Source organism: Cydia amplana, chromosome Z (assembly GCF_948474715.1).
Source record: "Cydia amplana chromosome Z, ilCydAmpl1.1, whole genome shotgun sequence".
In the NCBI taxonomy this organism is placed as follows: Eukaryota; Metazoa; Arthropoda; class Insecta; order Lepidoptera; family Tortricidae; genus Cydia; species Cydia amplana.
In genome coordinates this window covers 38,504,070-38,525,938 of record NC_086096.1, presented here as the reverse complement: position 1 = coordinate 38,525,938, position 21,869 = coordinate 38,504,070, and the positions used below count along the sequence as shown (strand labels likewise).

The following is a 21,869-nucleotide window of genomic DNA, read 5'->3' as shown; positions in this document are numbered from 1 at the left end:
TGAGTGACTGTTGCAGTGACATTATATTTTAACATGGATGTTTCATTTTTTTCGTGATTTAAGCAAAGACGAATATCTATTATCTTTGATATAGGACTTTTGGCGGGTTTTAAATATTACTGAGGTTTATTTTTTTACTCTTTTTTTTGTTTTAGATACAATTTTTACAATGAAAGGTACCTAGGTATAATATAATAAATTTATAAGTAAACTATTCTTAAAATTTATCTGTTTTGTTATATTTGACAAGTTAATTTGATTAACAAAAAGTCCATCATAAACTGCGTACATATTGTAAAAATTAACCAAGAATGGCCGTGATATAACTTTGCCACGTATTACTGCATATTAATGCAACTGCATTATTCATTGGGTTTTGATACGGCTATTAAAATGCATGAAAAATTAACCTGTTATTAATAAGATACACGAATTTTAATTGAGCAGTTAGTTATTTTCGAATATTATCAACGTGAAAGTTAACAAAACTAGTGTTTTCCACTCGACAATAGATGGCGACATTACAACATAAAGCGCCATCTCTTATTCAATAGATCAAAACAACTCTGGCCCAAGGTATTTTTCCCTACACTGCAAAGCTATTATAGTTGATTTATAGACTTTAGTACGATGAGTTGAGCCTTGATTTAACTTCCTACTGCACGGCAAAGACCTTGCGCACGCGATGACGACTCAGTTATACAATATTAGAAATTACACCACTTGACTTCTATCGATTGATTATAAACTTTATTGGTTTGTGATAATGATGCGTTTTGATCGAACACGTTGTAGTTGCTGTATGAGAATGGTTTTGTTTTATTTTTAGATTTATTTGATCTGATTTAAGTTCGTGTAGATGCAATTATCAGATACCTGGGCAATCTATCGCGATAGCTTTATTTAAACGAATAACTAATCATGTTAAGGTATAAATTTACGTTAAATTTACATAACGATGTCTTTCACATTTCAATGAAAACAAAAACGATATAACATTTCGCTATACCGTGAATGACATTTCTTTGTTTGTTAAATAAAAATAATGATAGGTACATAACATAACAACCCAATCATTGAACGTTAGTTAACTACAAGACATTGTAAATAATGTAGCTCGAGGAAGAGCCTTCAACATTCTATCACGAGATTATTATGGTTGTTATATTCAATTAAAAAGGAACTTAGGTACAAATTGTAGTTTTAAAATTAAATTTTCTTTAAATTAATTTATTTCATCGTTAACTTTTTGTTAAGTGACGAAAATATATGCGTGGACCGAAACGCAAAGTTGACGTTTCGTATCACAGTAACAATTTAAAAGTCACTGAATTGTTTTCATGTTGATGGAATTAAAAATTGCATCGTTTATCATTTTAGAATAATAAATAATTAAAAAACATTGTTTTTACTTTTAAAGCATTTGAAGTACATGTATTTATTGCTTAATTTGACGAGGCCGATTCGACAAACGAATGCGTAAATCGAAACGTGTCACGTTTGTTTTGTTTTTATTTGACGTTTCTACCATGTTTCTACCTATTGATTTTTACTTCAAAGTCAAGACCAAATCGGAACCGGCGTCACCGGCGTAGGTTCAATATCTGTAGAAAACTGTAAAAACGTATTTTCAATAAGTGAAACAATGTTGGACAACAGTGATATCGAGTGGAATGATCCCGAGCCCATGCCGGGCACGAGTGGCTTGCAGAATTTTAGTAAACTCGAAGTGAAATCCGACGTGGACGACGACGGTTCGACTTCAGACTCTGAAATAAACGCGTACAGTGTGAGATTCAACCCTATGAAGGCTTTATACTCGAACAAAATCATGCTACCAGTGCCCGATGCGCCTGTTTACGAGAATCTACAGCAATTCGAAGCGGCACTGTTGAAAAATCAAGAAATATTAGCGGTCGGTATGGGGCAGCAGGTTCAGGAGCGGGAGAAAAAGAAATTGGAGCGTAAACAAGCATACGAGCAGGCCCTCGAAGAGAAAAACAAGCAGCGTTTTGCAAAATACGAAGGTGAGATTTTGAGGTTATGTTTTGGTACGACGCCTAGCGCGCTCGAATGCTGCGTCACTGCTCTAACAAAGGCGTTTCGTTTTATTGTTTCATAACACAAAATTAAAAAGATACAATGAAGTTAAATTTAATTCAAACAGTACAACAAAAGTAAATAAAAGGTTCTGTTCTAGAATGGTCTCAACCCAAAACCAATTACTAAGCCACTGCAGGTGTGTTCCCATTTGTTCCATGAGGTGCAGACAAGTGGGAATGAATTCTATGAAAACACAAACGCCTATTCCCATATGAGCCTGGCGGGGACAAATGGGAATACACCACTGCTGACATTATGTCAAATTTGTAACCAAAAAGAGCTGTTGATGGTAAAACATTTCATTGTCTATATTTCCGCTATCACCATACAATGAAAATGCAATTAAAATGGGACCCATGTTAGCTATCGAGTTATCCTTTATTTATTGACTACTAGTGACCCGCCCCAGCTTTGCACGGGTTAACAAGTTATACATAAACCTTCCTCTTGAATCACTCTATCTATATTGCGTAGTTTTTAAAGATCTAAACATACATAGGGACATACAGACAGACAGCGGGAAGCGACTTTGTTTTATACTATGTAGTGAAGCATTAGGAAAGGTCTCAGTTTCAGCTTAGGCAATAAGTTTTCGCATGACTAGATGTTTTCCTCTACAGGTTGCATTTTTCAACCGATTCTTGTGCGCGTTTATGATACAATATAATTTGTTTGACGATTCAGTTGTTGGATTTATTTCAAAATTGTAGCCTGTATGAATGATGCTGGTGTATTTGCAAGCTTTGGCCAATGACACTGCATGATTTATTTATACACCATACATGAAAGTGTATTAAAATTTATGAGAGTAGCGGTAGGGTGAAATAAGAAACTCTGTAATGCTCGTATTGATTTTTAAGTATATTTTTCGAATCATTCTACATCTGGAGGTTATTTAGAATATAATAGAATAGAATTCTTTTTTCGAAACCATGGTCCATTTATCTTATACCTTTAAACGAGCAATTCTTGTATTTATATATATATTTCGGTGATCTCGGAAATCTAACTAGGTCTTATCTCTGGGAAAACGCATTTTCGAGTTTTCATATGTTTTCCGAGCTTTCAATCTCCCAGATAGTTTACTTTATCTACCATATATGGCTTTCTTTCTCATCACGGAACAATAGTGTTCCGGACATTTAGTAGGCGTGCGCGGCGCAGAAGCCAACACGTACGTAGAGACCCTGTTGACACTTTATTGAAATGTAAGAGGTATACATGTGCTATGTGCTCTCCCGCATTATGGCAATATTCTTTGCCATCACACTGTTGTCAGAGTGGTCGCAATTGTTGCGTTAGCAATATTATCACAATATTTATTTTTTGACAGCCATTTAGCCCAGCATACAAATATAATAAATAAATAAAATAAAATAAAATAATCTTTATTGCAACTTTGAGTGGTTACATAGCATTGGTTCCTGGCTCTCAAAGTAGGTGTCCCTGTGTCTCAAGAGCCAGTTCCTTCCCAATTACAAGCGTCAGTAATGTTACAAGTTAGACATTTTATATTTCAGTTTCAACAATATTAAAATTAAAATTAAAGAAAGATAATCTAAACATACGAAACTATGATGTGTGTGTACGCGCGCGTGTGTGAGTATTCTGTATGTCTGATTTTTAGAATATGTGTGTGTTTATGTGTGTTTACGCGCGTGTGTGTCTGGTTATTTTAGATTGTATGTACTAGAACACGCTTCGTAATAGCTCTTTCGCTTCAGTATAATTTAATGTCAAGTCTTGATTTTGTTTTTTAATTGAAAATTACTAATGGTGTTTATATTAAGGGTTTTGTTTGCTTTATTATATAAGTATGGTGCCAAAAAAGAAAAATGCCTTTTAGACCATGCACTATTACAGCGAGGTACGGGGTAGTGAGCTATGCGTTTGTTGCCAAGTGTGATTGTAGGTGCTATTAGTCTGTGGTATCTTCGTAATGTTTGATAAATAAAAAGTTTATGCTTTTATAGAAGTGATGGCTGGACTTTACATGTCACGATGTCAGTCACGATGGATTTCCGGGTGTTGACTAAATAATTGTATGTATAAACTCTTTATTGTACAAAACACGGAACACGAATATATGGCACAGGATAGGCAGTAGTGGTACAATTGGACACTGGGTTAACGGGATTATGCAAAGGGGCCTTAAAGACTAATTCATCATTAGATGTACACTTCCACGTCAGTTCACTGCATAATAAGCTATCAATATTAATTATTAATTTAAACTTTATTGATCATAAAATAATACGTAAAAATGGCAGACCTAATGCCTTAAGGCATTCTCTAACAGTCAGCCACAGGCACATAAAGCGAATATTACACTTTTTTTAAACAACAGTAATGAGCCAAAACAAACAACATATTCTCGAGACTACTTCGCCATTCTGAACTACTATACTATCGAAAATTTCTTAGACCCACTTGCACCATCCCAATAACCCGGGGTTAAGCGGTTATACCGTTAACCTAGTGTCAAATTGTACTAGTAACCATAGTAGCTCCAGGTTTAACCGGTTAACCCCGGGTTAGTGGAATGGTGCAAGTGGGCCTTATGAGTTTTGAAATTCGGTTTTAACTTGTTAAACTTTTCAGTTGTTCAGTGAATTTTCGCAAATGACCGTAAAACAATGTTTCCTATAGAACACAGCCTATATCGCGCGAGGAAAGCCGTAGGGTCGCGTTGTCAGGCCGTTGTACGCAATGCCGTCGACCCCAGGGCCACCCAGGCAACGTTAGATCTTAGATTATTTTACACTATAGCCCTATCTTTCAGGTTTCAAACTTTTCCATCTACGTGAAATAGGCCCTGTTTTTATTACACCGTTCCTGAGTTTCAATTAACACATTGAGTGCTGAAAACCCGACTATCGGGTATTTTATGATTTCGTTCCCAGGCCGGACGACCCGATAGTCGGGATCGTGGTACTACAGCTTTATATGACGAAATTTTTGTAGCCTGGCGCGGATGTCTTGTTTGGCTACTGGCAATTAATGTGTTAATTTCCCAAAGACATTCTATTAGGTATTCTATTTCCATTTTGATAATAATCATGATGCTATTTTGAACTAATAAGGCCCTTACGAGCGTGTACACTTGCCTTAGGGCCTGATTACATATTGATTTGTGTTTAGTACGAGTTCATACATTTGCTAATATATTGATACTTCGAGCATCACCGCACCGGCTTCCGACACGTTAGTTTTCTATTGTTTGGTAGTTAAATATAATACCAGTGTTACAACAACGATATATGCAGCGTTTAAATATTTTTAATGAAAAAATTATAATCAATTTACGAAAATTAACTATGCCATATCGTGACTCGTACTTAATGTACGGAACTACGGAACCCTTAGACCGCGAGTCCGACTCGCACCTGGCCGGTTTTTATTGTATTTGAAAGTAGATTTTCTAGCACTTCTAAATTTATATGAATATATTATTCGGGATTTATACCTATGTGCGTTTTAGTCCGTGTTTTTTTTTATCCAGCGAAATTTTGTTTAATCAGTTTCGAATCGATGAAGTTACTAGAGAAAGACCTCAAGATTGCTAGTCATATTTTTGGGCAACCGTATCATGATCTGAAAATGCGCTACGATTTTTCAAAAACTGCTGGCTGAACCCACACCACCTCTGTCGACTCGTTTTAAACCTAATTGCTAAAGACTTAAGGCCCACACGCGATACATGACGGTCACGGGGTCACGGCAATGCTAATAGGACGCCATTGTTAGGATTATGCACTCCGTCGTCGCACGCGCATCATTTGCTATTCCTATTGATTGTTTATTTTTGTGATATAGGTGGCAAACGAGCAGATGAACCTAATGGTAACACAGACACCCGCAACAGCACGTTGCCGGACTTCAAGATACATATTAATAACGAGTTAATCGATATAATGATTTCAGGTATTACGTTGTCCTGTATACATATTTTAACATGAGTACCTTACTGGTCGTAATTGTGGGCGCAACTGAAATAAGCGGCCGCGCTCCCATACTACATTTGTATGGGAGCGCTTAATGTATTTTGACCGCCATTGTCTTATGTGATCCGTCTCGTAGTCGAGGCTGTGCATTGAACAGACACCCTATGTTTCGATATCCCATAAACGCATGCTACAGTTCATTGTTTCATTACTACTTTCTCGGTCTGCAATTGGTATTAGTGCGTAGTAGAAACAGCAACACTCCTAACTGTCCATCGGTGGGCCTTATGCCTTTTGTAATAAGGTTTACGAACGGTCTGTTATTCAATTCAATTCAAAATATACTTTATTCATGTAGGCCTAGCAACAAGCACTTATGAATAGTAATTAGGTATTACATAGGTACATATTATCTTAATCTAATTATCAGAGCAATTTATTTATGTTAATACTAGCTGTTGCCCGCGACTTCGTACGCGTGGATTTGTATATTGGTGGTTATATATTCTACATTAGCTTAGAACATTATGCAGCAAAATATTGCAGTAGGACGGTTAATCATTTGTTAATTATTAATATTATACAACGCATGAGACTTGTCTTTCACAACCTACGAAGTTTCTAGCCCCTGACTAAATAAAATTGTTCTCGACATAATCCCTCTCAAACCCCTTAGAAGATTTTCATATTGTCCTCTATTTACCTAACTACCTATTTACGAAGTTTGAAGTAAATAAAATTTGAACCCTATATAAACTTTCAACCCCTTTTAAACCATTTTAGAGGAAGAATTTTAAAAAACGCTGAAATTACTTTTCTTGTATTCTAATAATATGCCTCTGTACAAAGATTCAAGCCCGTTCTCACAAAAATGTTTGAACTCCATACAAACTTTCAAAAACGCTGAAATTATTTTTTTCCGTTTTAAAGTAATACCTTTTTATGAAGTTTCAAGTTCCTAGCTTAAAATAAAATTTGTACCCTGTACAAACTTTCAACCCCCTTTTAAACCTGTTAGGGGATGAATTTTACAAAACGCTGAAATTACTTGTATTGTCTTCTAATAATATCCCCAAATACAAAGATTCAAGTCCCGCGCTCGAAAAAATGTTTGATATCCATACAAACTTTCAACCCTTTTTTCACCACCTTAGGGGATGAATTTTCAAAAACGCTGAAATTAGTTTTCTTGTATTTAAATTTAATATCTATTTGCAAAGTTTCAAGTTCCCAGCTTAAAATGAAATTTGCACCCCAAGACGAACTTTCATCCCCTTTTTAACCCCCTTAGGGGTTGAATTTCCAAAAACGTCGCAATTACTTTATTTTGTAATCGGCTATTATGCCTTTCAGGGATCTGTCAAAGTGACTTGTAATGGTGAAACCTCGCTCGCGTAGATAAATGCAATTTCGGAGAAAAACCGTGAAATATAGTGTCTAAATATCAAAAACGGGAAGGGAAAGAACCGTGATCTAAGTGTAAACGTTTTCTACGCTGTACATTTCGTGTATCGGACTAAAACTGTGCAAAATAGAAAGTGTCTGACATAACCTTCCTATAAATAAATAAACCTACCCGAACTTTCCGCCTCAAAATTTGGTTTGACAATTGGGGAAGTATTGCCATAGTAGAAAAATAGAAAGTCCGTTCGGAAACTAACACAAAATGGAGCTGTCAGAATCGTCAATAGAAAAAATATGCCTAAGAATGAAATTAGAGATGAAATATGAAATGGAACAACAAACGGAGAATATCTATCAACGACTTATGGATTCTTTGAACGTGGAATTAACTGGAATTCATAATAAACAAGAAGGAAGTGATGAAAAAATCAAACAACTTGAAAACAAGATCTCACTCATGGAAAAGAAGGAGAGACAGCGTAATATTATATTCCATGGCGTAGAAGCGGAGCAATGGGAAAAGGAACAGAAAGTAATTGACATTGTCACAAAAGAAATGAACATTCCTCTTCAGAATACAGAAATACAATTCAGCAGAAGATTAGGACAATCCAAACACAGCCCAATACTAATTAACCTATCATCTCAATCGAAAAGAAACATGATTTTAAAAAACAGGAAACAGCTGAAACAAACTAACTCCAAAATATATATAACAGAAGATTTCCCTAAAGAAGTATTGGAAGAGAGAAAAATACTGAAAGAACAAGTCATACAAGAAAAGGCAAAAGGAAATATTGCATTTATTCGCTATAATAAACTGATAGTCAAAGAGAAAAATGATAGCAAAAAGAGAGCCCTGTCAGTCTCACCGCAAAGTGGTAGCCAAACTCCGGCGAGCCAGCAAGGACCGGCGAAGGTACCCAAACCGGGGACATCCGAAGAGACCCGGGAAAAAACGGCGAACAAAGACATTATCAGGCCAAACATACTCAACTTCCTAGGGCGAGGACAGTCATCTTCATCAGAGACCCAAAAAAAGTAACAACTGGGTGGCGACAGCACACCCAAAACCAAAAAGGAAAAACAAGTACAGATAATACACCAAAAGAAAAGCAACCTGAACAACTTCCAAGCCGGCTGGTCACCGAGGAAGTTTACGACCACAACCTTCCAAAGTCATCAACCTTAAAATGTTTAAAACACAACCAAAGAAAGGAAAAACAACTCAACATCATAACCTACAATGTTAGAACACTATCGTCATATGAAAAATTAATTGAATTAAAAGAAGCTCTGGTAAACATAAAATACGATATCATCGGACTATCCGAGGTGCGACGACTTGGTAATGAAATATCCGAATACGAAGATTTAATTATCTGTCACACAGGTCACACGCCTGGCAAATATGGAGTCGGATTCATAATAAAACCATATCTCAAGCAACATATAGAAAGCTACATTGGACTATCTGAGCGAGTTGCTCTACTGAACATGAGCTTCCCAGATAAACAGATTTCTTTAATACAAGTCTACGCACCTACCGAAGCGGCACCCGAAGAAGAGGTCAACTCTTTTTATAATACCATAAACGAAGCGATCAACACTGCGCACAAGGATTTCATACTAATGGGAGATTTTAATGCAAAAATTGGTCAACCTGAAACAAATGAATCTCTTGTTACAAAACAATATGGATATGGAGTGAGGAACACCAGAGGTCAAAAACTAGTGGAATTCGCTTTAGAAAACAAACTTGCTATCATAAATACTTTTTACAAGAAGAAACCCAAACTTAGATGGACTTGGTGCTCTCCAAATGGGCAACATAAAAATGAAATTGACTTTATACTCTCAAACCAACCACAAATATTTCAAAACATAGGGACACTAAACATAAACTACCCATCAGACCACAGACCACTCCGAGCAGTAATATCACTTACAGTGCCAATCAAAAGCAGAGCTAGATACCAAAACAAACAGTACAGTCCTCTTAGCAACGAAGAAGAAATACTAGCTTATAAAGAGACCTTAGAAAAACACATAACTGTCCTACTAGCGAATAAACAAAAAGACACGGTGCAATCTTTACACGACAAATTAATACACTCAATCCAAAGCAGTCTACCAAGCGTATCTAAAACAAATAATCCGACTACTAAGAAAAACATAATTTCAGAACGCACAAGAAACCTGATGGAAAGAAAACAAAATCTACAAAAAACAAAAAATAAAACTCGAACAATGAAAAATGAGCTTAAAGCACTATACAAACTAACAAGCAAGTACATAAAACTGGACTATCAGAAACATAGAACTACAACACTCGAAAAGCACTTAGAACTAAAAGGAAGCTTAAAAAAAGGGTACAGAGAACTGAGAACAAAAAAGACATGGATTGAAGGTTTAAAGGCTCAAAGTGATACAAAATATGACCGCAGTGAGATCATTAATATTGCAACAGACTTCTACAGAACTTTATATGCTTGTGCCGCAAACAAAGTACCAGAGATAGAATTCCCGAGCCACAGCAATGTCATAGAAATAGATCAAACCAAACCAAATGTAGCGCAAATAAACGATAAAGAAATTATAGATGCCATTCACAAATTGAAACCAGATAAAAGTCCAGGAGCTGACAATGTTACAAATGAGGCTATAAAGGAAGCCCAAGATATTTTAGTGGCACCACTACAAAGACTATTTAACAAAATACTAGAGACATATGAAACGCCGTCACAATGGTCTAAATCTGATATTATTCTATTATATAAAAAAGGAGACCACAAGGACATCAGCAATTACAGACCCATTAGTCTACTACCAGCAACATATAAACTCTTCTCTACAATCATCAACCAAAGATTAAGAGTCACACTGGAAAAGAAACAACCTATCGAACAAGCCGGCTTCAGAAAGGGTTTCTCGACCATAGATCACATACACACGTTAGAACAAATCATTGAGAAATACCAAGAATTTCGACGACCATTATATATTGCGTTCATCGACTACCAAAAAGCATTCGATACTGTCTCTCATGAAAGTATTTGGACAACCTTACAGGATCAAAACGTAGAGATAGAATACATAAGCATATTAAAGAATATATATACCAAGAGCACAAGCAGAATAAAGCTAGAAAATATTGGGCCAAGTTTTCCAGTGGAAAGAGGAGTGCGGCAAGGGGATCCCCTATCCCCAACAATCTTTATAGCGGTACTAGAAAACATCATTTGCAAACTAGATTGGAAAAACAAAGGCTTACTTATCCAAGGCAAATATCTAAGCCACCTCAGGTTTGCAGATGACCTAGTGCTACTAGCAGAATCAGCCCGCAATCTACAATACATGATTGAAACCCTACACAATAGTAGCAAACAAGTAGGCCTTGAGGTAAACATTACTAAAACTAAAACCATGTCAAACTACAAAAAAATAAATATAACATTAGACAGCAAACCATTAGAATATGTTGATCATTATATATATTTGGGGAAACAGATTGGGTTCAGCAGCACAAACAAAGAACTAGAAATAGAGAGGAGAGTTAAAAGTACATGGAACAAATACTGGAATTATAAAGAAATATTCAAAAGTGAATTGCCAATTACATTAAAAAAGAAAGTCATGGATACATGCCTTATACCAAGTTTAATTTACGCATGCCAAACATGGAATTTTACCGAAAAGGCAAAAAATAAAATAATCACATGCCAGCGAGGAATGGAACGCAGCATGCTGAATGTGAAAAAGATATATAAGATAAGACACAGCACAATAAGAGAAAAATTAAAAACAATTGATGCTCTTGCTCAAGCAAGAAAGTTAAAATGGAGATGGGCTGGACACGTGGCGCGTCTGAAAGACCGCAGATGGACAAAAACAGTAACAGCATGGAAAGGGCCTGATGGCAAACGCCGACAAGGAAAACCAACTGCACGCTGGGACGAAGACATAAGAAAAATCGCCGGGCCGAACTGGCAAAAAACTGCTCAGGACCGAGAAAAATGGCTAGCTTTGGAAGAGGCCTTCACCTAAGGGGTTCCTGCTTATAGACTAAGTAACTAAAATACTAACAACCAAATAAATTAAAAACTAATATCTAACTAACCAAACATACATTCATATAACATATTTGTAGCAGGAAATAAAAGGCTTTTTATTTTATTTATTTTATTATTATGCCTTTCTAAGAAGTTTCAAAGCATTTGTAATGGATTCAAACTTTCAACCCCTTTTTAACCCTGTCAGGGGATGAATTTTCAAAAACGCTGAAATTACTTTTCTTGTCTTATAATAATATCCCCATATACAAAGTTTCAAGTCCCACACTCACAAAAATATTTGATCTCCATACAAACTTTCAACCCCTTTTTCACCACCTTGGGGGATGAATTTTCAAAAACGCTGAAATTAGTTTTCTTGTTTTTTAATATAATACATTTTTACAAAGTTTCAAATTCCTAGCTTAAAATAAAACTTGTACCCCATACAACCTTTCATCCCCTTTTTAACCCCCTTAGGGGTGGAATTTTTCAAAATCGCTTCTTATCTCTTGTACACTTTATAAATGCAACCTAGTGTGCAAATTTCAACTTTCTAGCTTCTGTAGTTTTGGCTCTGCGTTGATGAATCAGTCAGTCAGTCAGTCAGGACACTTGCATTTATATATATAGATTATTCCATAATAACATTGTATTATCATACAGATCAAATTTAACACTAAGAATTTCACAAAAAGATCGTCAAACATAAAAAAATTGTATAAATAATACTAGTCTAGAATTTTTAGAATAAAATCTAAATGTTAACGATGGTACTGCCATCGCCATAGAAAATTGTCTTAGTCACGAAAATATAATTAATTGGTTGGATTATTATTTATTAACCTCCTAGCCTAGTCGGTGCCCTGATTACGAATCATGAGGTCCCGGGTTCGAATCCTGTTAAGGGCACTTACTTCATCATCTTCCTCGCGTTGTCCCGGCATTTTGCCACGGCTCATGGGAGCCTGGGGTCCGCTTGGCAACTAATCCCAGTAATTGGCGTGGGCACTAGTTTTTACGAAAGCGACTGCCATCTGACCTTCCAACCCAGAGGGTATAAACTAGGCCCGTATTGGGATTAGTTCGGTTTCCTCACGATGTTTTCCTTCACCGAAAAGCGACTGGTAAATATCAAATGATATTTCGTACATTAGTTCCGAAAAACTCATTGGTACGAGCCGGGGTTCGAACTTCGAACGGATATATTTGTTCCTGAGTTATCGATTGTATCTATGTATCTGTATGTATTTATACCTATATCGTCGCCTAGTACAGTCACCTGCAATAATTTGTTATACAACGAATGCTGCAATAATATCTGACACGATATTATTTGTAGAGTCATAAGAGCGTGTCACATATTTTTGCGGCCTGCAGTAACATAATTATTATTGCAGGTGACTGTACCTAACTTCTATACAGGAAACGCGGCCTTCACCTCTGACCTGGTTCCAACGTAAACAAATTATACCCATCACATTATATGTATAATACAAGTAGTAGGTACATGCTTTAAATAGGATCATGAGAGAGCGAATAGACATCTCTTAGGTAAGCATGCTACGTTCTAGAGTCTAGACTAGGGAATGCAATCTCTATCTCGCAATTTCGAGTTCTCGCTCTTTTTTTATGTTTTTATTTTCAAAGTATAACATGGCATACCCTAATTAAGTAGTAATATCTGGGTGAAAAACATATAATAACTCGGAAATGCGCGTTTTCCCAGAGATAAGACCTAGCTAGATCGATTTTTCGTCCCCGAAAACCCCTATATACCAAATTTCATCGAAATTGTTAGAGCCGTTTCCGAGATCCCCGAAATATATATATATATCAATAAATAAATAAATAAATAAACAAGAATTGCTCGTTTAAAGGTATTAGATAGATAGATAGATATACGGAATTCTTAGACATTTTTGATCAAAATCATTTTTAATTACTATGTCAAATCTCGATCTCGAAAGTCGTTCGAGATCTCGAAACACCCAATCTCGATTTATATTTTGCGTGCGAGATAGTATTAAAAAAAAACAATAAATTTCTAAATTGCCCTAAAGTACCTAAACTCATTATTTTTTCCTTCTTTGGCCTCAGAAATATGTGGTTAAAATACACAGTGGTCATTAATATTTTAAGGCCGACTGTACCGACCATAAACAATCACAAGTTAGATAACCAACCATAAAGGAAGCCTGGAAAGTGCAGCTGCGCTTGTGAAACTCTATAATTGTCTATTCCTGAACAATTAACGCTATTTGTGTACCATTGTTCCGTCTTAGGCCGCTCCATTTTTAAAATGGGACCACTCGTTATACTTACATGATTTTGCTTTCACGAGATATGAAGTCAGACTAAGCTAAGGCTGCATTTCCACCAGAGTTGTGCGAGGATGCGTAGCGAGGGTTGTGTTGGTTATGAACGAATAGAAAGGGCTGAGCTGAACGAGGATAGGTAAATGAAGTGATTCTATTGGTTCTTAACAAACAACACATTCCTCGCTACGCATCCTCGCAAATCTCCGGTGGAACGCAGCCGTAGGCGGGCTCTAATTGTTTTAGAAGATAAACTTGTTTATTTTAGTGAAAATCCTAACACGATTTTCACTCAATAATCATAATTTGAACTGAAACGGGACTGCGACCACGTAATGTCACGTTCGAAACGTCAGAGGGGCTACCGCGAAAACCGAAATTTGCAAATTGCGGGGATCTTTCTCTTTCACTCCAATGAAGGCGTAATAAGGGTGACAGAGAAAAATGTCCGTAATTTGCGAACTTCGATTTTCGCGGTTATGGCCCTGGTCAGATAATAAAAGTAAGGTTACCAATAAATAGTAAGAGCAGCGCTTACCGGCCAAGACGCGTGCGACGGATTTTACATCGATTTTACGCGCACGCGTGCGCCCGCTCCGTGCATCCGCGCCAACTAGCGAACGCCCTAAAGTTGGACTGTCTAAAATTCGGCATAGCATTTGCCATTTGACAAAGTGTGGCAATTTTCTATGAAAATATGACGTTAATAATACTGACTCTTTGTTCTGTGGAACTCGATGTAAAGTTAGATTAGACGGAATCTAATAATTTTAGAATATTAACCTGTCTTGTTTATTTTAGTGAAAAAACTGCCCCAATTTGGCTCATAATTTTATTTATACTGTAACGGGTTGGCGACCACAAATGTCGTCTCCATTTCAGATTGGGTAAATATGTGATTTCATTCATCACATTCTAAAATGTACCCCAAAATGGAACCCAGGTTAGTGTTGGTAGGATCTCGACTCCTTTGAGCCTGAATTTAAAGAACTCAGCTCGTTTGTACGAGACTCGTATCGGCACTTAAAAAACTTTTGAGTCTTTTAAGTCCCGAGTCCTTTCTTGAGTCTTTTTTAAGAGCAACTCAAAAGGACTCGAGTCTCCGAATAATGACTCCGTCAACAATTTTGTAGGTTTTTCCTAAATAACAGTAAATAAAGTCGTAATCGTATGATTTACGTACCAATTCATAAATTTTACATAAAGACAATGCATTTCGAAATTGTTTATAAAAAAAACAAGAGTTCTCTGAAAATGACTTAAGTCTCTACAAGAGACTCGGGTCTCTAACAACTAGAACTCGAGATTAGGCTTAATTATAAGAGTCTCAAAAACTGAGTCGAGTTTTGAAGCAGAGGACTCAATGGACTCGAGTCCTAACCAACACTAACCCAGGTTCGATCCCTGACTTGACACATTCATGATCAATTTATAAAATTTCGATTTAGTCTGAAAACCAGTTATCAACGCGTTAGAAAGTATCGCGTGTTATCCAGTATCGCGCGAAGTCTAAATTCCGTAAGACCTAGACTTTCGCGGCTTACTGACTAACCTTCTACCTACATATTTACTATTTGAACATGTTGGGGTCTGCAATAGGGAGTATTACTGCAATGTTTTGCCGCCAGAGTGCAGCACCAGTGACTTAAGTATACCATAGAGTAACTTGTTTTCACAGACCATCAAATATGACATTGATACATCAAGGCAAGGTTTATTTACAAAGTGCCTATCGGGAAACGCGAAATCCTCTGCCTCTTTATCGCTCGAATATGCAAGAGTGATAGAGAGGTTAGATAACAAAATTTCGACTCTCTCGTTTGTGGTAGACCCTTAGATTGTGACTTATTGTAAGAGTGGCGCCCCCTACGCAGAGTTTCGCGTAATATTCCCTATTTTAGGGTTGGTCTCGTAGGAATAGTTGCTGAGTATTACCATAGGTAAAGTGGAGGTCAATAGAAAAGACAAATAATGCAACTAACCAAAAAAACGACCACAAAAATACGGTCTATTATTGACACCAGACAACGACTTTACCTAAAAAGCCACATATATTTGGCGTTCCCAAGATTTAAGAATTCCAAGACTATTATTCCTATTCCCGGGTCATTGACCGATGGTCCAGGGTGCGAGAGGGACGGCAACAGCCGTAGGCGGTTATGCAACTGTGCAGTAGGTCGCGAATACGAACATATGTGTGTGTTATGTTGGTCAGTCGCCATCAGATGTATCGGAGCGGCCGAGGTGCTCGCAAATATCTGAACTCGCTATTGTTAAGGCGCCAAAGTGCCTGTTCAGGTATTTTTTTAGCCGACTTTTGCCAAGAGGTCCATTAATAGGGTTGTTGACACATGTTGAATTTTATAACTAAAAGTTAAATAGATAGAAAATGAGCAATTTATCACAATACATACATTGGAAACTAAAAAATATATGGGAATAATAAAAAAAATACAAGACCTTAAAGTTTTAAACAATATTTTTTTTAAACTACCTACTATACCATTCATAAAAAAATGTCAAATATCCTAATGCGTGAGGGCTTCGGGGGGCCGAATCTCTAAATCTCACGTGGGGAGAGGAAAAAAATGTATTTAGTCAATCGACTGAATTCATATTGCACTCTGTCTGTAGTTAGCAATTTAATGTATCGAATATTGCATGCAACTTCTTGAACCGCATAATTGGGGCTTAAATCTGCAATTAATTCAACAATATTAGTCTAGCCTCAGTATAGGTCTAGGTCGATTTAAGATTGTCTATGAACATTTACAACTCCGGTGGCAAACAAGTTTTATAATTTTACTATTGCATTTCTTTTTATAATCACAATTATTTACACAAATTGCAACCTTAATCTTTGGTAATAAGTTCTAAAATGTCTAAACTACACGTAACGTGCGTGTTATCGGCGCGTGCGACGATGCAACGACACCTTTACAAGTGACGTTTTACGATAAGAGACCGTATGACGTGGCGATAAGGTTAGTTTTAGCCAAAAGCTAACTTTTATGCTTTTTCCCAGCTACGACAGACGATTTGCTTGTTAGTTTTCTTTCTTTGATTAATAATTATATTAGTGATGTGTTATAAAATTAATTGTTCTTATTTCTTATCATAAATATCTGGGTGACCGAGCTTCGCTCGGAAAACATATAAAAACTCGAAAATGCGCGTTTTCCCAGAGATAAGACCTAGCTAGATCGATTTTTCGCCCCCAAAAACCCCCGTATAGCAAATTTCATCGAAATCGTTAGAGCCGTTTTCGAGATCCCCGAAATATATATAAATAAATAAATAAACAAGAATTGCTCGTTTAAAGGGATTAGATTAGATAGATAGATATAATATAATAAACGAAAAGTGTCAAATAAAATGAGATCGTCAAACCGAACCGACAAATTAATCGCGAAAATTACTCTAAGATTGCGCATTGCAAAAAGCGCGATAAAAGTCAAAAAATGGGCACCGTCTAAAAGGAAAGATAAGACGCGATATTGTTTTTCAACTATGACACGACATTAATCAACTATGACTGTAAAATTGTTACAATAAGAGCATTTCTCAAAATGTCCAAGAAAGTTTGTATGAAACATTCCTTTTTTTTTGTTACCAAATGTGTAAGGAAATCTGGTAACAAAAAAGGAATGTTTCATACAAATTTTCTTGGACATTTTGGGAAATATGGTGGAAATTAGGGATGTAACGATACATGATTTTGCCGATGCGATACCGATACCGATATTTAAAGTAAATAATCGGCGATACCGATACCGATATCGATAGCCTGGTAGTTAGTTAATAAATCAAATAAATAAATAATTATATCCTTTATTTGCATAAAACATACTTATGTTTAGTAGGCACTCGATTTTAAGAAGTGTGAAAAACTGAAAAATAAAAATAAAGAAAAATGTCAAATCAAAATCAAATAAACATTTATTTAGGTAATCAATCATCCATTAAGTAATCAAAGCACAAGAAAACCAACATCAGTAATTAAAGTTCACGTTTGGTAGATTTTTTTTAAGAAAAAAAAGTTTATTTGACACATCAAGTTAAGGTGAGGTTACATTGAGGTGAAGAATATTGTTGCCCAATGTTATGATATCGGGTGATTTTAAATCGGCGATGCCGATTATATCGGCCGATATATCGTATCGGTATCGGTATCGTTACATCCCTAGTGGAAATTGTTCAGCTTCATGTACTTTACCAGCATACCAATTTTTATAGAAATCTAATATGTGATCGAATGTAATTTTTTTTTGAGAAATGCTCATAAAACGCATTCAGAATTCAAATGTTGCTTGCGTCAAATTTTATAACGAAAAATTTGAAAGACGCTCGATTTGTTTGTAAATACTTAAAAAATCATATAAATGTTAACAGCGCGCAAAACGACTTAAGATGCAGACGAGACGCTTAAATAAATATAGTTTGCAAACATACCAAAACTTTGGTATGCCATTTCAGTCAGTAGAAAAAGGCGGCAAATTTAAAAAGTAGGCGCGAAGGGTTTTCCTGTCCTCCCACAGAAATATGAATTTCGCGCCTTTTCCCCCATAACAATGTTGGTTTTTCAAAGTAATATATCAACAATAACGAAAGTAAAGTGGAAAAAAAACGAATATTGCCATAGCAAAAAAAATCTTGTCAAACGCGAATTCGCGAAAAGCGCGTCCGCGCGACGCGCGCAACCCGCGGAAGTGACGCAACTCACTCGGGCATCTGCGTAAACAGCGTTTTCTGAATGGCACGGGCGGGGGCGACGACCCGTCCGCGGTCAGCGCCCGACCAGTGAAAGTATTTCGCTCGGCCATGCCTTGGTAGCTGCATAGATTTATGCGCGACGCTATTTTTAATGGGCTGTTGCTAGGTGTGACCCTTTCGGGTTATGGGGGCCTGGTACTTCTTAGTCAGGGTGGATAAGTTTTTTTTAAGTTATTTTTTGATCTTATGCGTATATTTTTTTAAAGTAAGCTTTTGTTAAGCCTACGTCCTGTGTCTGATACGATACGACGTTTTTTCGGAGTATGTATGGTGTATATTTAAGTTTTCGTAAAATTACTTCCTAGTACTTAAAATTTAGAGAAAGCTATAATACTTTATTATTGAAAATCATGAATAGTGCACGCATTTACAAGCTGTTGAGGTAGAGGTGCTGTGCATTTTATGCTTATGAACTAATATTGGAAAGGCTAACTTTATCGATTGGAAAGTATACCAGGATTTATGTATGTAAAATGTTTGTTTTCACGCAAAAGGTACATTTTGGTACGTAGGCACAAAGTTTTCAATCTGGCTTAGGATTACGGATGCTTGGTACCTGAAAATTAGGTACGTTGGGTAGGTTTAATAAGTTGTTTATTAAATAGGTATGTGTACGGGTAGGAACGTACGACATTGGCCAAAACCTCGTACATAACTAGGTAGGTCCTATTGCTACCTAGAGTAGGACTAAGCTAACTTTGCAATGAAAAAGTGTGGTAATGTCATCAATAATGTCAAATTTCCATGGAAATATGAATATTTCGTTTATAATGATAAATAGGTATATGTACTTACTTAAATATCTGGGGACAATCGTCACAGATCAACCTAGCCCCAAACTAAGCAAAGGTTGTACTATGGGTTCTAAGCGACGATATAAATAAATACTTATATAGATAAATACAAACTTAGGAACAAATATTCGTGATAAACACACAAATAGGTAAATGCTTTCACCGGGATTCGAACCCGGATCCATGACACTGCCTCACTTCGTTCCATTCAGGTACAAAGTGTAGTGTTTCTCCAGTTTCTCCGCTACCTATAGCGTCTACGTTTAGCACGATAAAGTCCTACCGTTCGCGTAAACAATGACGAATACAATAAAAATAGGATGGGTTATCTATGGGTCTCGACTGCCGAGTGTGTGCGCTTTCGGAGAGTCAAAGAACCTGGCGGCCTAGCTAAGGTGACGATCGGTTGCGCTTCGCTATCGAATCGCTTTGTGTCTCTCTATCACTCTTCCATATTAGTGTGACAGTGACAGTTGCGTTTCGTTCGCTACGTAGCGTTAGCGATTGGCATCTTGTCTACGGGCCTGTCCGCTTGTTCGGACTGGTGCGCGTGAGTCGATTTCTTTTAGTAACCGACAACGTACTAAACCCCTAGTGTCAATTTCATTCGATAGCGTGACGAGTAAGGCTTGCATTCCGGAATCTCGGACAAATTTTCCGATATTATAATTCCGGAATTGAGACCATTGAATATCGAAAATTCCGGAATTGGATTTAAGTACTTTTATTCGATTTTTATACGTATACTACTGTAAATTTTCAAGAAACTATACTATGCCGGTGTTGTTAGCCATCACTGATAAAAGCCTGAAGTCTAGCAGCATGCATTAACATGCCCCGTTAACGTAACCATATTTTTTTTTACTTTTGATTAGCCATGCATTTACTTGCCCAGAATCCTACCAACGCGAAACTTTTGATTTAAAATTTATTCCTCAATGAAAGAAGTTTCCTCAATGAAAATTTCGGATCCTGTAGAAGCTTATATTATATTCTGAATTAGGAACTAGCAAGGAAAAAACCAAAATTAAAAAGCGTAACGTTTAAGAATGTAAAGCACTGTTTTGTATTATGTTTATGAGAGATTACAGTTATTATTTTACACTTCATTAGAAAAAACAATCAGGGAATTTACTTAACGCTTCTTTTTCTCATCTGTAATGAAATCTTTTTAATAAGGCTTATTGCGTTTTTAGCACTAGTCGGCAATGCATAAAGGTAATAGGTATAGCTGAATACCTACCTTAATGCATAGAAAATAACCTTAACTCAGAAACAAATGTTCTTCATAACACAATAAACCCCAGGACCTTAATCTTCGTAAACAGAGCCACTATACCTACCTACCTACTAGGCTACGAAGCCGTTATATTTAGTTAGACATTATATAAAATTGGGCATATAACCGATTGCTAGCATCCGTAGTTTCCCCAAATGAATACACCGTAGCATTGAAGTGAATAAAAGTGACCATAGTAATAAGGTGCTAAAATAAGAGGTGCAATGACGGCACTACTCAATTTATTGATATTTCTCGATTATAATACTTCAGATTAAATTCCTCTAAAACAATACTTTCTTTAATAATCGTAAAGTATCAGAATTTCATATTTTTTGATGTTTTTTATTAAAAAATCTAAAAAATACATGATAAAACCTAATTCCGGAACCAGTTCCGGAATTCCGGAATTGGGAATTTGGGACCCAATATCGAAAATCAGTTCCGGAATTGGAAACCGTCCGATATTGCAAGCCGATTTACGAGCGTTCGCATTTGCGTTATGTCTGTTTTTGTATGGGATTATGAATGCGTTAAGCGGGACGTTTTGGAAACTCAAAATCCAATACAAAATGACACTTAACGCGAACGCGTACATCACGTCTAGGGTTTTCACGACGGATCCGAAATGTATGGGATAATCCGGGGATCCGGATCCAGATCCGGATAATTTCATACATTTCGGATCCGGATTGCAAACCCTAGTCACGTCACACTCTCGAATGAAATTTACAATAGGGGTACAGAATACAGATGTGTCTGGCAGATCTGTCTGCAACCATATCTGTACAGTCACCAGCAATAATATTTTACTCCCCGAAGGCCGCAGAAATAAATGACACGCTCTTATGGCTCTACATGTGTACTGTAGTGTACGTAAGGTTAGTTAGGGTAAGAAAAATAAACAGCAGGCCTAAGGATGGCTTTATTCACGTGACAAAATATCTGTCACGTTTTTTAACATCGCGCAATTGAAATTGAAAGTGACTGATACCGTTTTATCACGCTCTCACGTAAACAAGAACGACCATCATATCCGTACAGTTTAGAGATACTTTTAAATATATTAAAAAGTAAATTAAATGATAATACTAAAAATAAAACTAAGTGTAAGGCCTGAGTGGACGCTCGAGTTGGGCGTACAGCGGGGCGGGCCATGCGGCGTGCATGTTAAACAAATGCAAGTGTATAGGAGCGGCCTT

At 36.6% G+C, this 21,869-nt stretch overlaps 2 protein-coding genes across 5 annotated transcripts in view; one reads left to right on the top strand and one right to left on the bottom strand.

The window, feature by feature from the left end:
• Window positions 1-21,869, bottom strand: part of LOC134661531 (ecdysone-induced protein 74EF) — a 324,468-nt gene that overhangs the window by 182,308 nt on the left and 120,291 nt on the right. The gene's annotated exons all lie outside the window — the stretch shown is intronic.
• The window catches only part of LOC134661541 (U7 snRNA-associated Sm-like protein LSm11), a 76,980-nt gene continuing 56,685 nt past the window's right edge, over window positions 1,575-21,869 (top strand). Inside the window, exon 1 of the mRNA XM_063517673.1 lies at window positions 1,575-2,027. Within this exon, the coding sequence (XP_063373743.1) occupies window positions 1,646-2,027 (382 nt within the window). The 5' untranslated portion in view covers window positions 1,575-1,645. The remainder of the gene's footprint in view (window positions 2,028-21,869) is intronic.